A 16,190-nucleotide genomic window follows, 5' to 3' on the forward strand; every position below is an offset into this window, starting at 1 on the left:
AGATGCAAAGAGAGGAAGAGATGGGAGAGGAGAGGCCGAAATGGGATCGCGCTGCAGCTGACAAGCAAAAGCCAAAAGGCGACTCGGATCCGGACAACGGGAGACCCCATGATGCCCCGCAAGTGATTCAAGTGCACACACAATGCTCTGTTTTGATCGGGAGACTCTATATCACAGCCCTGTGCATTGGGGCCTACTCCCTGCCGAGATTTGGGATTGATTATCGCATGTCAATTGGAAACGGCCCCCTCACCATCACATCGCGGGCGCTCGGGGATATATCCCTCTGAGCGTCGGCTCGGGCGGGTGGACGCGAACAACCTTTGCACCGCTTTGACATCTCCGCGTGCCATGACCACTAACAAGATACATGCAGGGATACGGGTATACGAGCCTAGGGCGAGCCCCCGAACGCCTCAGTCGCGCACGCCCCATCCCTGCTCCGTCAGTACTCGTCCGCGTTTTGCACAGCATCTCCAAGTGCAAAGGGACTCACGCCAAAGTACCCGCCCATACCGGTTGGACCTGGGAGTCTGTATCCGAGAGGGTAGCCAGTCATCATACTGGCCACATCAGCTCTCTCTGATGTGATGTACTCACCCACCAACGCCATAGTATCGTCTCCAAGCGGCGGCGGTGCAGTCGATACCGGTCCCGGCACCCCAGCCGAGCGGTCCGCCCAGCTGATGAGGCATCCCAGTCACCTGTTGAGCATTAACATACCGATTCTACAGTTGGAGATAGACTCACACCAGCGCCGATCCCGACCCCAGGACCGGGGTAGCGGGTCTTGACTGCCGGGTAGATCGCTAAGCGGCCGCCTCCGGGAAGTACCATCGTCGGAAAGGGGATCCTAAGGTAGACTCAGCGACCGTTGTACCCAGACTGAGGGAGTGCTTACTCATCGGGATTGACGAATGGGTGGTGGATCATGTGAGGGTTGATATTCATCGGCATGTCGGGCGAGAGTGCGAGTGTCAGTAGGAACAGACAGGGAGCTGGTTATGCGAGATACTTGTAGGTTCATTGTCAAGCTTCAGTGTCCCGGCTCACCGCGATGCACACAGCTCTTCCTCCATTTCCTTCCTTTGTTCTGCATCCAGCATTGGGATAAGTGTATGGGGTCCACCGGTCGGCATCCCTTTCTTACACGCAAAGGACGTCAGCGCCCTTGTCAGTTAGGTCTGGAGCTGCTTGTGAATGCGGTCCCAAAGGGCCGACAACTCATCACTCCATTTTGGGGGAACAGAGCTGATAAGAAGGAGCAACCTGGCGTTATAGTCGTAATCCATGTACAGTAAGCATGTCAACACCGTGTATAGCTACAGTCATCTCCCAACTCCTCCGAAAAAAGAACACCTCGCCACCGCCTCCCGTCCGCCCTGCCCGGTCTCCTTTAGCAACATGGGATGGGGATGATGCAAATGTCGCATCGACATGGAAGGATTGGCAGTCCACAGAACTTTCCTGCGGACGTCAGCTGGTTCCCAGACACAGAAGCAGAGAGGGGTCAAAGCGCAGTATAGTCATGGGAAGAGGACATACCGGGACAGCCTCCCCTCAAGCGCAAGACATCGTCCTTTTGTGTCGACTCTCCCGTTGCAGGTGTTTTCGAGTCTGGCTGGTCAGCTGTGTACTTCCGATGTTTCCCATGAAAGGCAGAGAATACCACAACGCACTCATCATGGTCTGCGCAGCGGGCTGCTTGGCAACGTATCCCTGCTCGATGGATGGCTGAACTTGGTTGGCGGAGTGCATTTTTGCTGATGTGTTTCCGATAAGTTGTGATTCGAAGGCGAGGAGCGGGCTGACGGGTATGATGATAGTGCGTATAGTGTTGCAAGATATGGTATGAGTGCTGCGTTTTCAGCTGTGCTGAAGATATATAGCTTCAGACATCTTTGGTCGCAGCCCGATGACGTAGTGACAAGGCAAGCCTATATATGTTTATTCAGTGCCCTGGATAGGCGTTCCCGATCATGCCGTGCCTAATTCTCGCGCCGCTCGCTCGGCGGTCTTGTCCGGTCAACATGCTCTGCCAAAAATCCGCCGAGGAACAGGTCCATCCACCATACAGATACCACATCGCACTTACTATACCCAAACACAGCTAAGAACACACAGCCAGCAAGAGCAGACAGCGTAGATATCTACCCACAAATATACCGGCGAAAAAATCGCTGCTCCACGTCCCTTCACGCCCGGAACCGACCCAAACGACGACCATGTCCCAACCTCCTTCTTCCCGACGGACGACCTCGACCCAGGGCTCATCACGATTAGCTCTGTCAGTCGGGAAGACCGCGAACGGGACTGGAGCACCTGTGTCCGCTCCTGAGCGGCATCCGCTCAAGCACGAGTGAGTGCCTTTCCGAAGGGCAGCTGCGGGACCAGGGGATTAGCTAAAGTCGTAGTTGGTCTGTATCGTATGTGCACAGACCGCCGGGAACGAAGGTGGACTATGAGAAGGAGATCAAGCGTGTGGCTACGTTTGGATCTGTGAGCTCGCATTCTCCGACGGGTCTTCACAGGTCCCGAGCTGTAGCTGACTCTGTGCAGATAGAATCATTCCTCCACATCTACTCCCACCTTATCCCGCCTAACGAGCTCCAGCCCGTCACAGACGTGCTGGTTTTCCTCGCTCGGATCCCCACACCCGGTACATGGGAATGTATGCCCGAGTGAGCTTACTCTCCTCCGACTACATGCGGAAGAGGTGAAGCTGACTGGTGTAGCGGAGGGAAATTCACCATTCGCCTTGTCCACCCCATCACCCCCCTCCTGTTTGAATCTCTCCTCTTCGCACTGATAGGCGATCAGTTTGACGAGGAGGACCGGGTGGTGGGATGTGTGCTGAGTGCGCGGCAGCCGGAGGATCTGATTAGTGTCTGGGTGGAGGATGAGGGGGAGGCATTGCGGAGTGGGGCGCTGAGGTGAGTCATCTCCACCGCGGGTCCAGGGATAACTACGAGGATCAAGCCGAGGAGCTTGGGGATTCGTGTTATATGCTGACTATCTAGGGAGAAAATCCTCGCACTCCTCAATCTCCCACCATCAGCGATATGTGAATACCGCTCGAACCGCGCCCTCCTCGACGCCGTCGGAACCGGCAATAATACCGGTCCGATAGGCAACCCCCAGTCGAATGGTCCCACCTCAACAATGGCCACTCCCATGTCCAACTCCACATCCAATCCGTCCGGTGCGGACAGGTCGCAGCCGTCGAATAGGAGTTATAACTCACATGCGGCAGAAGAGGGCGGAGGGGGAGGCTATGGGCAGCGGTATGGCCGGGAAGGGGATGGAGGGGGGGTGCAGGGGCAAGGGCCGAGGACAGGGATGGGTGGGTTTGGGGGTAGGGATGGGCAAAGGAATGGGTGGGGAGGGGCCGTAGGGGCACGGAGGGAATAAGGACGGATGAAGAAGTCAAAAGCGGTCCTGGATGGGCATGCATCTACCCGACGATCATGGAGCCAGAACGCTTTCTTTCGCCGCGCCACGCTCGGTCTCACACGATTCATAATGATTTTACTGATGGCTCTGATTCCGCCTATCTGTAGGTACGTCAAATCACTCAAACCCAACGAACTACCTGCAAGCCCATCCACCGGGCTGCAGCCGCTACCAGTCCCGATTTCCCTTCTGCCAGGGCGACTCCGGCGCTCTTCTTGTGCTTGGGCTTGACCAAGTGAAACTCCGTCTGACGCCCGAAGACCCATTCGAATCCCTCGGTCTCATTATCCCAATACACGTCCTCCTCGAGCGGGAACTGATATCAGCCTTGACCTTTCGCGCAGGGGTAAAGGACAAGTACTCACGAGCTGGTCGACACCCCATTCTGGGACATAGGTCTCTGCGGACAGCTCGATCGAAGTCCAGTAGTTCTTCAGTACGGTGTTCTGACCTCCACCTGGGACGGCTAGAGATCAGCTTGGCCCGCTAACCTTCACGCACAGTCTTGAAGATTGGTCATTCCTGCCTGAATCAGCTTTTCTCCCCAGGACCGATAGTGCAGTCATACGCACCGATAAGAGCACCCGCCGAGTGACCATAATCGCCAATGGGATGGCTGTAGATCAACCCCTTCAAACCCTTCTTGTCCATATCCCCTCGGACATCCTTCAAGACCCCGTCCCCAGTTCGTCTGGGGACCATCCGATTCCTGACTAGATCCTGAAGCTTGTTGCCCGCTTCCAGACCTTTGAGTAGGCCGACGGGCGGGGAGGTCTCGTTAGCGCGGAGGATGTAGCCAAGGTGTTGCGTGTCGGTGTTCATGTTCATGGCCGTGATCCCGATGTCGACGTGGAGCATATCTATGTGTATCAGCTATGGAGCATCCAGAGAGCACAGCTTATCTTACCTCCTTCCCTCATCGCCGGATGCTCCGATACAGATGGCTCAGACGGTGACCGATAGATACTTACCGAAGGAGGGAACCACGTCCCCGTCCCAATCTGACATCAGCCCCTTTTCGTTTTGACGTTCGAGCATCCCGGACTCACGCGCCAGCGCATCACATCCCTAAACCACCATTCCAGATCCTCCGCTGTCGTCTCTCCCGCTTTCACAACCTTCTCCGAGAACCCCTCCGCGACCATCGCCCACACATTCTCCATCATGAGCTTGTACATCCCCAGCTGCTCCTCTCCGCCCACTCGCGCAGCGACCACCTCCACGCCGATCGCGCGGTGGCTCGAGGTCCGGCTCGCCCACTTTGGACCCAGCTTGGAGAGTAAGAGCTGCCCCTCGCCCGTGTGCAACCCGTCTGAGAATGACATGTTTTCGTCTATCTACGGAATCAGCATGAGCGGGGGAGGGGTAACTTACGTTGACAGCTATCTTCTTGGGGTCGATGCGCTCCAGTGTCTTGTTGAGGGTGTGCCAGAGGTCTTCGGTGTTGTCAATAAGATAGAGGGGGTTCTCGACTTCCGGGTGCGTGTGGAAGAGGAATAGAGTTCGGCGACGTGCGGAGAATGTCGTGGTGGATGAGACGAGCGAGCGGAAGGCTGTGTCTTCCGCGTACTCCCGCATGGATAGGATCCAGGCGTCATACCCACTGTCCCGTCAGCTGATAGATAGGAGAAGGACGTACTGTTTCTTCAGCACAGAAGGGATAAAGTCATAGCGCTTCTGCACCCAGCGCTTCTCGAGCTCATCCTGCTTTCGGAGCGTGGGGAGGTCGCGGTATTCAGCTTTTGGCTGGAGGGCGAGGGTAACTGCCGGGAGAGCGACGAGGAAGGTGAGCAGCTTCATACTGCCAGCGTATGAAGGGAGAAGACAATGACCGGACGGAACCCCTTGTTCTTGCCTTATCTGTCGCTCCCCAAGCAGACAGGGCCAAGGTGGGGGAGCACATGCAACCCCAAGACGCGTCGGAGAAGACCGAGATGAGGAATGTGGAGACTGACGTCATGTCAACAGGGAGCTGCTTTGGATCTGTCTCACTATAGCTCACCGAACATCTTCTTCCCGGTCAACCACCAACTCTGACCGACTGAACCGCCCATCTCTCATCCATACTCTATCCGCTCAAAGTACAGAACCGTTTAGACTCGGCTAGCGTTGACAAAATGGCGCTCAATCCCCTCCCCCGCTTTTACTACATCTTCTTCGCTTTCTTTGAGCCGGTACGTTCCCCCTTTGCCGAGCAGTGTTCCTGATACTGGGGGTACGGTCCGTTGAGGCCTTATGGAAGACTCCCTCCAGCTCTGAAGAAGGACATCATACTAACGCCAGACACTTATACTGATTGGCGCCTACCTCTGTATCGCCACACCTCAGGCATACGCCGAGGCGCTCCTCCCAGCCGGTATTGAGCCCGTCACACGCATCCTGGGGTCGACGAGCCGGGGACAGATGGCCATTGGTGGTCTGGGCTCATGTGAGTCCTTCATCCGGCACTGAGTGGTGCCTGTTGCCTAGCTGACCATACAGGCTTCCTCCTGCTGGCGATGCTGGCGCTTTCGATGTTCCCGTTGATCAAGAACAACTTGGGTGGGAACCCCGTCGTCCAGGCCAAGATGGTCAGGGGTCTATTGGTCCCCTTGGCTATTGCAGATGTAAGTTCTCATCCCGCAATTGGCCGTGTTGGCGGGGCGTTAGCTGATCATGTATAGCTCTCGCAGTCAGTTCCACCTTGACGGATATACACAGATCTGTTACTGATGTTTTCCATAGTATCGCTATGACCCTCTTACCCCTACCCATGTCCTTCCTGAAGAGTCCGTCTAAGTGGACCGGGACTCTGCATGGGAACATCACCATCACAGTCTTCCTCTTTGCAGTCCGGTGAGTCCCTCTTCACTCACCCTGACCATTCCGGCCCACCGAATCAGAGGCTTCAAGCTTTTTCGCGATACCCGATAGTCCTGCTACCCAATCGTGTAATGTCTGGGCTGACTATGTGCAGAATGGCGTACTTCCTCGGTATCGGCCGATCCCAGAAATTGCCCATCAACGCCGCCGGGCAGCGCAAGCGCTCTCACGGACAAGCAACTATGCCCCTCCCTTCGCCCGCTGTCCAGGTGGATGTGGAGACGGTGAAGAGGGTAGAGTCTGTCGAAGCGAGCCCTAGGAAGAGGAGCGGGCGGGGCAAGGCATGAGCGGCGGGCGCTGAGCAGGAAGGGGGGGAGCGAGTACTTGCGCATGAGACCCAGGATGCAGCGGAAGATCATGGCGGCGATCGCCGGGGAACCTACGATATCGCCAGCAAGGCATGTTGATGCGCGCATCTTCTTGCAACTTCCATCAACATCTAGCAGCATCTATAGCTATCTACAAGCGCCAGGTCTAGCACGAGCTAGACCAATCAATCCGAACCCCCGGACAAACTAAGCAAGAACCAAGCGTGATCGCCTCGATCGCCAGCTCGTAACAGCTCAGCGCTCAAATACATTCCGACTCAGCTGCCAATCAATAGCTATATCCCGGGCCGGCCTACACGCCGACTCTGTACCATCCAGACAATATGAGCGACTTTGAGGCACTTGACCCAACGCTGCAGAATGTACTGGACCAGAAATCGCTGAAATGGATCTTCTGCGGTATGTCACCTCGTCCTGTCTCCCTTGCAGCTGAGCTCGCCCAGCTCTTTCGCGCAGTCGACACAAGAGACACCGGCCTTCAGGAGGTCGCTATAGAGCTCAGCTGATCAACTCAGGTGGAAAAGGAGGTGTCGGAAAGACTACCACCAGTTGCTCCTTAGCTGTCCAGCTCGCAGCATGCAGAGAATCCGTGCTTCTCATCGTGAGCTTCCCTCCTCGCACGCTCGCAGAGGGGCATGACAGGAGCCGCATGTTGATGTTCAGTCCACTGACCCCGCGCACAACCTTTCAGACGCCTTTTCGCAGAAATTCGGGAAGGACGCAACGAAAGTAAACGGGTTCGATAATCTGTTCGCTATGGAGATTGACCCAAATGGGAGTCTGCAGGAGATGATCGAGAGCTGTGAGTGCTATTTACTGGACTTCCATGGGATTCAATGTAGCTGATCTATCATAGCCGACCAAAGCGGTGGAATGGGATCTATGATGCAGGATTTGGCATTCGCCATTCCAGGTGTGGACGAGGCTATGGGCTTCGCGGAGATCATGAAGTAAGTCGGGACTTCCTCTCTGAGGTTGACAAGGACCACATTGATAGACAGGCACGTCAAGTCGATGGAGTTCTCAGTTATCGTCTTTGACACAGCACCAACCGGTCACACTTTGCGATTCCTCTCTTTCCCCTCAGTGCTTGAGAAGGCTCTGGGGAAGCTGAGTACCCTTGGCGGCCGGTTCGGACCCATGATATCTCAGGTGAGTTGGGCCTCGCCGTACTGCGTAGTGGTCGGACAAAGCTGTAGCTGACCTCACAGATGCAATCAATGTTCGGCGGCGGGGCACCTCAAGAGGACATGTTTGCCAAGCTGGACCAAATGAAGGAGGTCATCACCGAGGTGAACACTCAATTCAAAGATCCTGTAAGTCTGCAAGTCGCTGAAGAGTCCTGCATCCTGCGCGAATCCTAAGCTCACAATGTGCAGGAGAAGACAACATTCGTCTGCGTCTGCATCTCCGAGTTCCTGTCGCTGTACGAAACCGAGCGGTTGATCCAGGAATTGACGACGTACGGTATCGACACCCACAACATCGTGGTCAACCAGCTGCTCTTCCCCAAGGCTAGTGAGTTGTTGTCTCTATTCCGCACGACGCGCGATAGGGACCCAAGCTGACATCTAGCCAACAACTGCGAGCAATGTACGGTCAGGCACAAGATGCAGCAAAAATACCTCAAGGAGGCGTTTGACCTGTACGAGGATGGGTTCAACATTGTGCAATTGCCATTATTGACGGAAGAGGTGAGAGGTGTCGAGAAGATAAAGGAGTTCAGTAGGGTGAGTCCGGACGGACCCCTTTGGGCGGACCAAGCGAGGGAGCTAGAGCTGATGGGTGCAGATGCTCGTCACACCTTACGAGCCACCAAAGTAGAGTCGTCCAGCAGCCATAGGACCAGCATGCATGTGATACAGGACGTATGTAGAGATGCCTCAGCAGACTTCTGAGACGTGGGGAAGCTATGGAGACTCCAATCAAGGGATCGACGATGGCCCTAAGGTGGTTCAGTAGTCACTGGTCGACGCACGTGTGCCCTGAATCTGAATCTGAATCTCGAGAGCTATCTTGGACGATCACCTCACCACTGCTGACAGCGACAAAGGGCATTGCGGTGTTCTCTCTATCTCCTCTTATCAGTCATACAAGCACGTTGTACATCACAGCTGTCAGTCGCAGTGAAGCTATCGCATCAGATAGTGCAAGGATAATAAGCTCGATAGGCGAAGAAATCCCTCGTTTTTGCCCAGCCAAAGCCGACCAAGCGGATCCATTGGGGTGCAGCTTCTTGGACCAAAACTTCAGCTCTCCGTCGACTATCCCCCTCTCAAATATCACTCTGTCGACTCTCAGGTATCCAATGTGATCCACGGTCGACCTCGATCTTCCCATCCACGCACTCCTTATAGAGAAATCGAACCTCTCCCACCATAACAAAAACGCCTCATCATGTCCCAGCCCGGCCCATCAACCACGTCCCCTCGTTCACCCCCTCCATCCGACCCCTCCTCTTCCTCCTCGGCCCCAAAGCCGGAGATTCCATGGGCATTCAATGACTGCTCAGCGGACGACCTCATCATCCTCATCTCGCACATGCTCAATCTGCTCATTGAGCACAATGATCAGGTCGTTCTCACGCCGGACGCTCTCACTCGGTTCCACTCGCGAGCGGCGCCAGGGATCAGCGTGATAGAGTATCTCAGGCGGATAGTCAAGTATACAAATATGGAGGTAAGCTAGCCGTATTCCCAACATGTGAGCAGGAGCTGATCTATGAGAAAATCCCGCTCCTATCTCTCTTAGCTTATATCGACCTCACCTGCGCCCACCTCCCCACCTTCACCTTGTCGACCCTCACAGTTCATCGATTCCTCATCGCTGGCGTATGCGCGGGGAGCAAGGCGCAGTGTGATGTGTTCTGCACAAACTCTCATTATGCCAAAGTAGGGGGGATCAAGGTGGGGGAGCTCAATGCGCTGGAGAGGGAGTTCTTGAGGGTGACGCAGTGGAATCTATGTGTGAGTGGACGGGATAGCATGGGGGGCAGCTTAAGGCTGACTCGCTTAGTGCAACGCCGATCTACTACAACGCTACTACACCTCCCTCATCCGTTCCCATGGCGGCTTCACCCAAGCGCCCGCACCCGCCGTCCCTCCCTTCCGCGCCTTCCCACGTTCTGTCTCGAAACCGCCCGCATCAGACGGAGGCAGCGAGGAAGCGATGGAAGGCGAAGAAGCCGAGGCAGAGGCAGAGGATGAGGACATGATCGAGGGGTCGCCGGACGGGGATGATACGCAGGTCGGAAGTCCGCCTGGACCTCTCACGGAGGAAGAGGAGCAGATCAGGAGGCGGCGAAAGTCGGTGGATGAGGTATTGGGCGTGGCGGTGCAGATCGAAGGAGGGCAGGTCATACGGCGAGGAAGACGGCGGAAGAGTTCCCAGGCTATGGAGGTGGAGCCTGTCGACGTCGAGGTGGTCCCCGGGGAGCAAGCCCAATATCAGCTCGAATCGGCTATCGCATCCAGCTCCGAGGCACCTCGAGCTGCAGAGATGGAGGCTTCACCGTCGTCCCGGGATATGCCCATATCGCCCGCTTCATCCTCTATTCCTTCCTCGTCACGGTCGAGTATTCGGGGCTCAGCCCGGCTTAGCGGTCGCGCCCCGAGTCTGACCAACCTGGCGGGGTCTGGAAGGCCGGCGGAGGCGGTACTGGATAGGCGGCATGCGGGGATCAGGGGGACAAGCACCCCAGATGTGCTAGGCGGGACGGTGATGGGTGTCTCCATACCACGCTCTGAGATGGGCCAGCTGGACGTTCCAGAGGAGGTGGATGGTGATGAGGCGATGCATGAGGATGAGGGGGCGACGGGGCACGACGCAGACGCCCCGTCAGGATCGCACTCCCATGGACCAGGACATGGGAGATTGCTCAAGAACCTGGTCGGAGTATTCCGGAAACGGTCCTCGGTCCCTCCGCCGCAATCCAGCTCGACATCCACCGCATCCCAGCCAGGGCATCAACCACAACAAACCATCCCCTCCCGTCCACTCTCATCCGCTCCGACATCCCAGCCATCTCAGTCCCGAGCCATCCCACCCAATAAGCGGGCATTAAATATAGGTCGACATACCGGTCCGACATCGCTCATTCCCCCTTCATCACCTCGAGATGCGCCTCAGCTGACGAGATCCCCCGGCAAGGCTATCAATGTCACGCCGCGTATACGGACGAGGGATGAGCGGAGCGTGGAGAGTTTGAGGGATAGAGGCGGGATGGGTGTAGGGGTAGGATCACTGTGACGCCTCGGGAGCGGTACTGTGAGAAGAGGGCACGAGATCAGATCAGTGGAGCTGTATCAATCTATGTATTTTCTGGGTCTTTGATTCTGACGCTTTCTGACCATTGACCCTACTGATGTTTAATACATGCTATCGGGTCTTTCAAGTCGCATACTTTGGTCGGAATCTGACCATTGGCCACAGCTTGAAGTCATTCGTCCCCGTGCCCGCTGTCTGCGGCTTCCCCTTTGACGGCCCACACAGCGCAGCAAAGAAGCTTCCCTCGCCACCTTCTTTCCGGAACTGCCGGTACCGCCACAGCAGGAACAAGAGCAACTGGTAAGCTGTCAGCGAAGCTTTGGGGCCGGATGAGACCTACTCACCACACCGAACAAAGCGCCTAGGATACCGCCTATGACGGACGAAGATGTACCGCCTTCGGTACCGGTAGAAGTCTGACCTTGTCCGCCTGGGAACACTGCTGGCGGTGCGGGACTGACCGGGCTTGGGTTTGGGACAGGATACAGTGATGGAGCGGGGGCGGGTTCTGGTGCGGGTATTGGCGCGGGGGCCGGAGCGGGTCCTGGAGCAGGTGCTGGCGTATTGCTCCAATCGCCCCCACCTGACCCTGACGACGTAGCCACGAAATAATCCAGCGCCAGCAAGCGGCCATCCTCCATATTCTTCACCTCCACCTTATGCTCCCCGTCCCCCGCCTGCCCTACAAATAGCAATGTCCCATACGTATTCACCGCTGACGTGGCGTTGTAGATGCCACATGCTGATCCGTCGATACTGAGCTGGAACGTCCCAAAGCTGGGGCCCGTACATCCGAAGATATACAGCAGCTGGCCGGTGAAGGTGAAGGAAGCGGCGGCGTTGGATGAAGAGGTATAAGAGATGGTGTCGTGCCAGAACTTGCCGGACCGGATGGCCTCGACGGGCGCGGACGAGACGGTGGTGCTGGTCCAGCCGGTGTAGGTGATGGCGGATGAGGCGTCGTCGAGGGTGAAGTTCTGGGAACTGAGAGTCAGCACGACAAGTGGAGAGGTACTGACGATGAAGTGAAAGAAACGGCAGTTTTGAGTGTCGCGCCAATCAAGCCAAAGTTGTTGCCCTTATTTGCTTGGGTACTGTCGACCTGTATCCGAGCGGTATGGACGCCCTGCGCCACCGGGACTTGCGCACTCCCGGCACCCGCATCGCCTGTGGACAATTGTCCATCCACGCCTAATGATACTGTCGTTCCCGCTGATCCCTCCCAGAGAAAGCTGACCTGATTGACTGATCTTATGAGCCTGTCGATCCACTACCATGCTAAGACAAGACGTCGCCGTCTACTCACATTCCGTCCCTAGTATCTCGGCAGCACACATCAACCCCCTGGGACATGTTTTTCGACCGGAAGGATCAGATGTCCAACCGCCGCTGAGCCCACTGGGATTGTAGTCCCACATCGCCGAGCTGGCCGGGACGTAGACGAGGACATCACTCATCGGTCTTCACTCTGGTTTCTCTGACTTTGCGTGAAGCTCATCAGTTCGCGGTAGACTCGCTCGAATCGTGCGTTTCACTACACCGACTGCTTTCGCTGACACTATCATACACCCCAATTCATGACGCATATGTACCAGTCTCAGCTTTCCCTTCACCCCTGACCCCTGATGAAACACCTGTACCCAAACGAGGTGTCGTCCTTTGACCGCCCTTCACCCTCTCAATCGCCCCTGCCGCTTTTCCCGAGCTCTCACACGCACCACCTTTCCCATTAAAGGATGGGCGTGGGATGGGGGATCTAACAGCCACGCAAATGAGCGGGGCTGAAAGGATGTCTGACATTGAAACTCGCAAGAGGGCACATGATCGGTTAAGGAAGGTACCCGAATGCTCAGGTCGAGGGTATAAATACTGGTCTGGAGAGGGCGAAATTGTTCAATCCAATATCTACCTGGAAACCTTCAGCTCTCAGATACCATCTGCCTAGCTCAAGCCTTACCTCGACCAACAGTCATCAGTACTCAGGTAAGTCTCTAATCCATACATAGTCTGCGATACACGCTGATGCTACTAGCAACCATGTACGGAGCTCTTGCAATGACCGGGGCCGGACCTCTGATGGCCTCAGCCTACTCAAATCCGTACTACTACGGCGGCGGCTTCAACCGCTTCAGATATGGCTATGGTCCCAACTACGGCCTCGGAGGAATGTACGGAGGCATGGGATACGGTGGCGCGGCGTGGATGAACCCCTACTACATGTCGGGTTCGTACTGGTGATCCACGCCATCTCCATCTCTCGACTGGCGGAGACGAGGGAGATGGATCGACAGAAGAAGAGAAAGAAAGTCAGAAGTCATTGTAAGAATAGCATATCTAGCCAGTGTTGCCTGTATATAAGATGTACGTGTACACCCCAATCCAGTGGCGATCTGCAGCTCGTCAGAAGTCGAGGGCCAGCTTGCCATCCAATCCTGGCAATTGCCCCTGGAAACTCTCTGAAATCCTTTGATCTCGCGGGTGAAAGGAGGTCTCCTATATACGATGGCCTGGGTACATCGAAAGAGCTTGATATCAGATGGGGTACAGTCAGAAGGACTCTAGCCACTGTACCCCAAGCAATGTCCTCAGCCACATCAAGGACATCTGAGCCCTCCTCTACTTATCGGCGCTCCTGGCCGGGAACTCATCATGGTGGCGCAGCGATCCATACTTGCAAGCCCCGGACCTGCTGTGTTCAATACCCTCACTCCAAGCCCAACACTGACTGGTGTGCTCACTGTGGTCAAACGATACATCATCCCAGAGAGGAAACCCCCGTAAACGCACAGGACATGCCGCAAGAGTATCGTCGTCAACCCAATATTCCTCCTCCCGGCCAGCCACCGCCACCTCCATATTTTCAAAGCCATATGCCACATCATGTCCAGTACCCTTTTCCCCCCTCTATGCCCTTCCTACCACCCCAGTTTGCTCTCCCTCCGGGTCCAGGCATCCCTCGTCCCCATCCCCTCTCACAGGCCCGGCCACTTCATGACCTGGGCTTCGGACCGACCCCACTTTTTGGCTGGGCGAGCGTCACGCCGCGGGCACATTCTTATGGTCAGCCCAAGTTCTGGAGATACACCAAGCCGGACTATAGGCGGTACTGTTTCTCTGTGGGGAAGGCGGATGTGCCTTATGCTTCTCTTCCTGGGGGACCACTGGAGGGGTATCCAGCACACATGGCTCCACAGCTCGTCGGACGATGGTGAAGTTAGCGAACTACAGCTCCGAGTGAAGAGGATTTGTATGCATCTGTACTCTGCAGACCAGTGATATGGCCTTGCGTACTACTCCGGCATCAGCTTCACATATGCCGCTGCTGCTCATACGCCTGCTTTGCTGCTGCGGCAAATCTCTGAGAGGTGTAATTTTTCGATCAGGCTCCCCTCCTTTACGCTCCAGCTCCCACGCACGACCCAAATATGTCCTTTGATGGCCTTCTCCTGGGACCTGGAGCATGTAAGATAGGCTGGGCAGGCAAGACACCGTGCTTGCAGGGTCTGGCAGCATTGCCTCACCTGTGCAAGCATAGAATGTCATCAGGACCTCCGGAAGCCTACCCAGGGTAAGTAAATTCCCGTGCTGCCTGCGTGTTGCTGATATTGGTCTAGTCAGCCGACCGTTCCTGTAGAACAGGCAGAGATGGAGTACGATGAGTGGGGCGGTCCTGTGACCGGTCACCACAGGATTGATGAGGGGCACGACCAAGAAGTATGGGACAGCACGCAAGTCCCGTACGCTCCGCCACCCGGTGGCGAACCGCATATTCAACACGCACATGACCCGCTGCTCGATCAAGAAGAGCCTCCAGTCCCACAGCAAGGTCAAATGGACCCTTCCCATGAATATGGGATGCCAGGTGAGTATCCTCTGGCAGGCACCGAACAGCTCGAGCAATCTCAGGGTGCGTACATCGCACCTCCTGCACCGGCTGGGGAAGCGGTCAGCGGCGGCACCTGGTACCCCGACGCGCCAGTGCCGGAGCTGATCCCATCTGGCGAGCCTCTTCAGGAGGTGAGAGACCCTTATGAAGGCTACCAGCACCTCCAACCCCCTCAGTCCGCTCGCCGGCCACCCCCACAGATCCAGCCACACGACCAGTACCGGGGACGACAGCCGCCACAGCCGAACGACCTTCACGCGGAGCGAGGTTACTCAGTCCACCACCGCGATGTACCTCCGGCAAACTATCACGGGTTACATGAGGAATGGCAGGGACCTTCAGGAAGAGACAGGCGTCCAGATCGTTCAAGTCATGATCGATACGAGCGCGAGGGCGGAGACTGGTACGACAAGCCTCGAAAGCGCGTCCCAAGGTATTCGGATCAGGATGATCGTAGACCGCCGCGGGAGCGATCTTCCTCGTCCGGGTAAGTATAAGTCTGAGACCCAGATGTGCCTGGAGACTGGGCTGATCAGATAGGCCCCAAGTTCAGGTGTATGCGGCCAATCAGCCCCATGCTGCCCCTGCAGCGGCCCCCGCCGCGCCTGGAGTCAACATGGGGGAGACCATGCAGATGATGATGATGAGTCAGATGATGCAGCAGCAGATGGCAGCGCAGCAAATGCAGGCCGCACAGATGGCTTCCATGATGGGTCAGAATAAGCAAGGAGGGGCCGGGAGTGGCGGCTGTGGGCAGAAATCAGCTTGTGGCAAAAAGAAGGGATCGACAAAGGTCAGCATACAAGGTGAGCCTGAGTGACTCAAATAGTATCGGAAAGAGCGACGGTCTGATTACACAGGTGGACCCAAGGTGGTTAGGCGGGTGGTCAGGAAGAAGACCGAGTCCAAGCCTGCTGTCGTGGTCAAGAAAGTGGCAGTACCGGTCAGGGCTCCCCTTCTCCAGCCGCGTGAGTAGCGCCCTTTCTTTTCGGCTTGACTCTCGGCTAAGACGCAGCTATAGGCATTGGAGGCGTTGAAGAGAGTGGCGGGTTCGAGAACTGGCAGGAGGCGACTATCATTCTTTGTCTAATGATCGTCGGCTTGATCTACATGGTCAGCTCCCGGGCGTCTGCGCCGGTGCCTGCGGATGACAAGAAGGCCACTCGACATCTAGCCGGTCCAGGGTGAACGTCAGTGTGGTCAGGTCTTGTACTCGAGATGTACTTTGTATCATCAGCCTGATCAGTGACTTCGAGAGGGCCGGTCACCTACATCTCCCTTGGATAGATACACCGGAGTCATCTCCTTTCCAGCCTGTATATTGGGGCATCCTTTGTCGAATGACCCCTCTGAGCCTCCTTGACCGGGTACCTAGCAAGTTATCGTCAGCATCA

General features: G+C 56.2%; 9 protein-coding genes across 9 annotated transcripts; 5 read left to right on the top strand and 4 right to left on the bottom strand.

The window, feature by feature from the left end:
- Positions 1-416: 416 nt before the first annotated feature.
- Positions 417-957, bottom strand: MKK02DRAFT_44706 (uncharacterized protein; the record flags this gene model as incomplete). The annotated part of the gene is made up of 5 exons (XM_053093054.1): positions 417-437; positions 497-563; positions 601-704; positions 751-853; positions 902-957. 5 exons carry the CDS (start codon positions 955-957, stop codon positions 417-419), a joined length of 351 nt encoding a protein of 116 aa, XP_052945785.1.
- Positions 958-1,396: 439 nt separating this feature from the next.
- On the bottom strand, positions 1,397-1,758 carry MKK02DRAFT_44707 (uncharacterized protein; the record flags this gene model as incomplete). The annotated part of the gene is made up of 3 exons (XM_053093055.1): positions 1,397-1,467; positions 1,546-1,617; positions 1,680-1,758. The coding sequence occupies 3 exons, from the start codon at positions 1,756-1,758 to the stop codon at positions 1,397-1,399; spliced, it is 222 nt and encodes a 73-aa protein (XP_052945786.1).
- A 467-nt stretch (positions 1,759-2,225) lies between these two features.
- Positions 2,226-3,411, top strand: MKK02DRAFT_25940 (translation initiation factor eIF 4e-like domain-containing protein; the record flags this gene model as incomplete). Its single annotated transcript, XM_053087118.1, has 5 exons — positions 2,226-2,359; positions 2,415-2,499; positions 2,560-2,681; positions 2,736-2,933; positions 3,021-3,411. 5 exons carry the CDS (start codon positions 2,226-2,228, stop codon positions 3,409-3,411), a joined length of 930 nt encoding a protein of 309 aa, XP_052945787.1.
- Positions 3,412-3,574: 163 nt separating this feature from the next.
- MKK02DRAFT_44709 (xaa-Pro aminopeptidase family enzyme) lies at positions 3,575-5,253 on the bottom strand (the record flags this gene model as incomplete). The annotated part of the gene is made up of 8 exons (XM_053093056.1): positions 3,575-3,769; positions 3,819-3,919; positions 3,955-3,975; positions 4,026-4,313; positions 4,361-4,454; positions 4,503-4,790; positions 4,828-5,056; positions 5,093-5,253. 8 exons carry the CDS (start codon positions 5,251-5,253, stop codon positions 3,575-3,577), a joined length of 1,377 nt encoding a protein of 458 aa, XP_052945788.1.
- A 317-nt stretch (positions 5,254-5,570) lies between these two features.
- Positions 5,571-6,602, top strand: MKK02DRAFT_44710 (uncharacterized protein; the record flags this gene model as incomplete). The annotated part of the gene is made up of 6 exons (XM_053093057.1): positions 5,571-5,627; positions 5,737-5,881; positions 5,935-6,059; positions 6,117-6,124; positions 6,178-6,288; positions 6,410-6,602. The coding sequence occupies 6 exons, from the start codon at positions 5,571-5,573 to the stop codon at positions 6,600-6,602; spliced, it is 639 nt and encodes a 212-aa protein (XP_052945789.1).
- Positions 6,603-6,967: 365 nt separating this feature from the next.
- MKK02DRAFT_25038 (anion-transporting ATPase-like domain-containing protein) lies at positions 6,968-8,468 on the top strand (the record flags this gene model as incomplete). The annotated part of the gene is made up of 9 exons (XM_053086975.1): positions 6,968-7,043; positions 7,160-7,245; positions 7,308-7,446; positions 7,501-7,594; positions 7,646-7,796; positions 7,856-7,960; positions 8,024-8,162; positions 8,220-8,374; positions 8,436-8,468. 9 exons carry the CDS (start codon positions 6,968-6,970, stop codon positions 8,466-8,468), a joined length of 978 nt encoding a protein of 325 aa, XP_052945790.1.
- A 654-nt stretch (positions 8,469-9,122) lies between these two features.
- On the top strand, positions 9,123-9,821 carry MKK02DRAFT_7796 (cyclin-domain-containing protein; the record flags this gene model as incomplete). The annotated part of the gene is made up of 3 exons (XM_053093696.1): positions 9,123-9,323; positions 9,371-9,610; positions 9,660-9,821. Coding segments are annotated over 3 exons (603 nt in total), but the record flags the coding sequence as incomplete, so codon positions are not given.
- Positions 9,822-11,033: 1,212 nt separating this feature from the next.
- MKK02DRAFT_24973 (uncharacterized protein) lies at positions 11,034-12,156 on the bottom strand (the record flags this gene model as incomplete). Its single annotated transcript, XM_053086962.1, has 4 exons — positions 11,034-11,207; positions 11,255-11,418; positions 11,494-11,894; positions 11,930-12,156. Coding segments are annotated over 4 exons (966 nt in total), but the record flags the coding sequence as incomplete, so codon positions are not given.
- Positions 12,157-14,446: 2,290 nt separating this feature from the next.
- Positions 14,447-15,984, top strand: MKK02DRAFT_44714 (uncharacterized protein; the record flags this gene model as incomplete). The annotated part of the gene is made up of 5 exons (XM_053093058.1): positions 14,447-14,478; positions 14,525-15,283; positions 15,337-15,602; positions 15,657-15,764; positions 15,812-15,984. The coding sequence occupies 5 exons, from the start codon at positions 14,447-14,449 to the stop codon at positions 15,982-15,984; spliced, it is 1,338 nt and encodes a 445-aa protein (XP_052945793.1).
- Positions 15,985-16,190: the final 206 nt, after the last annotated feature.

This window comes from Dioszegia hungarica, assembly GCF_025882075.1.
Source record: "Dioszegia hungarica strain PDD-24b-2 chromosome Unknown MKK02contig_8, whole genome shotgun sequence".
NCBI lineage: Eukaryota > Fungi > Basidiomycota > Tremellomycetes > Tremellales > Bulleribasidiaceae > Dioszegia > Dioszegia hungarica.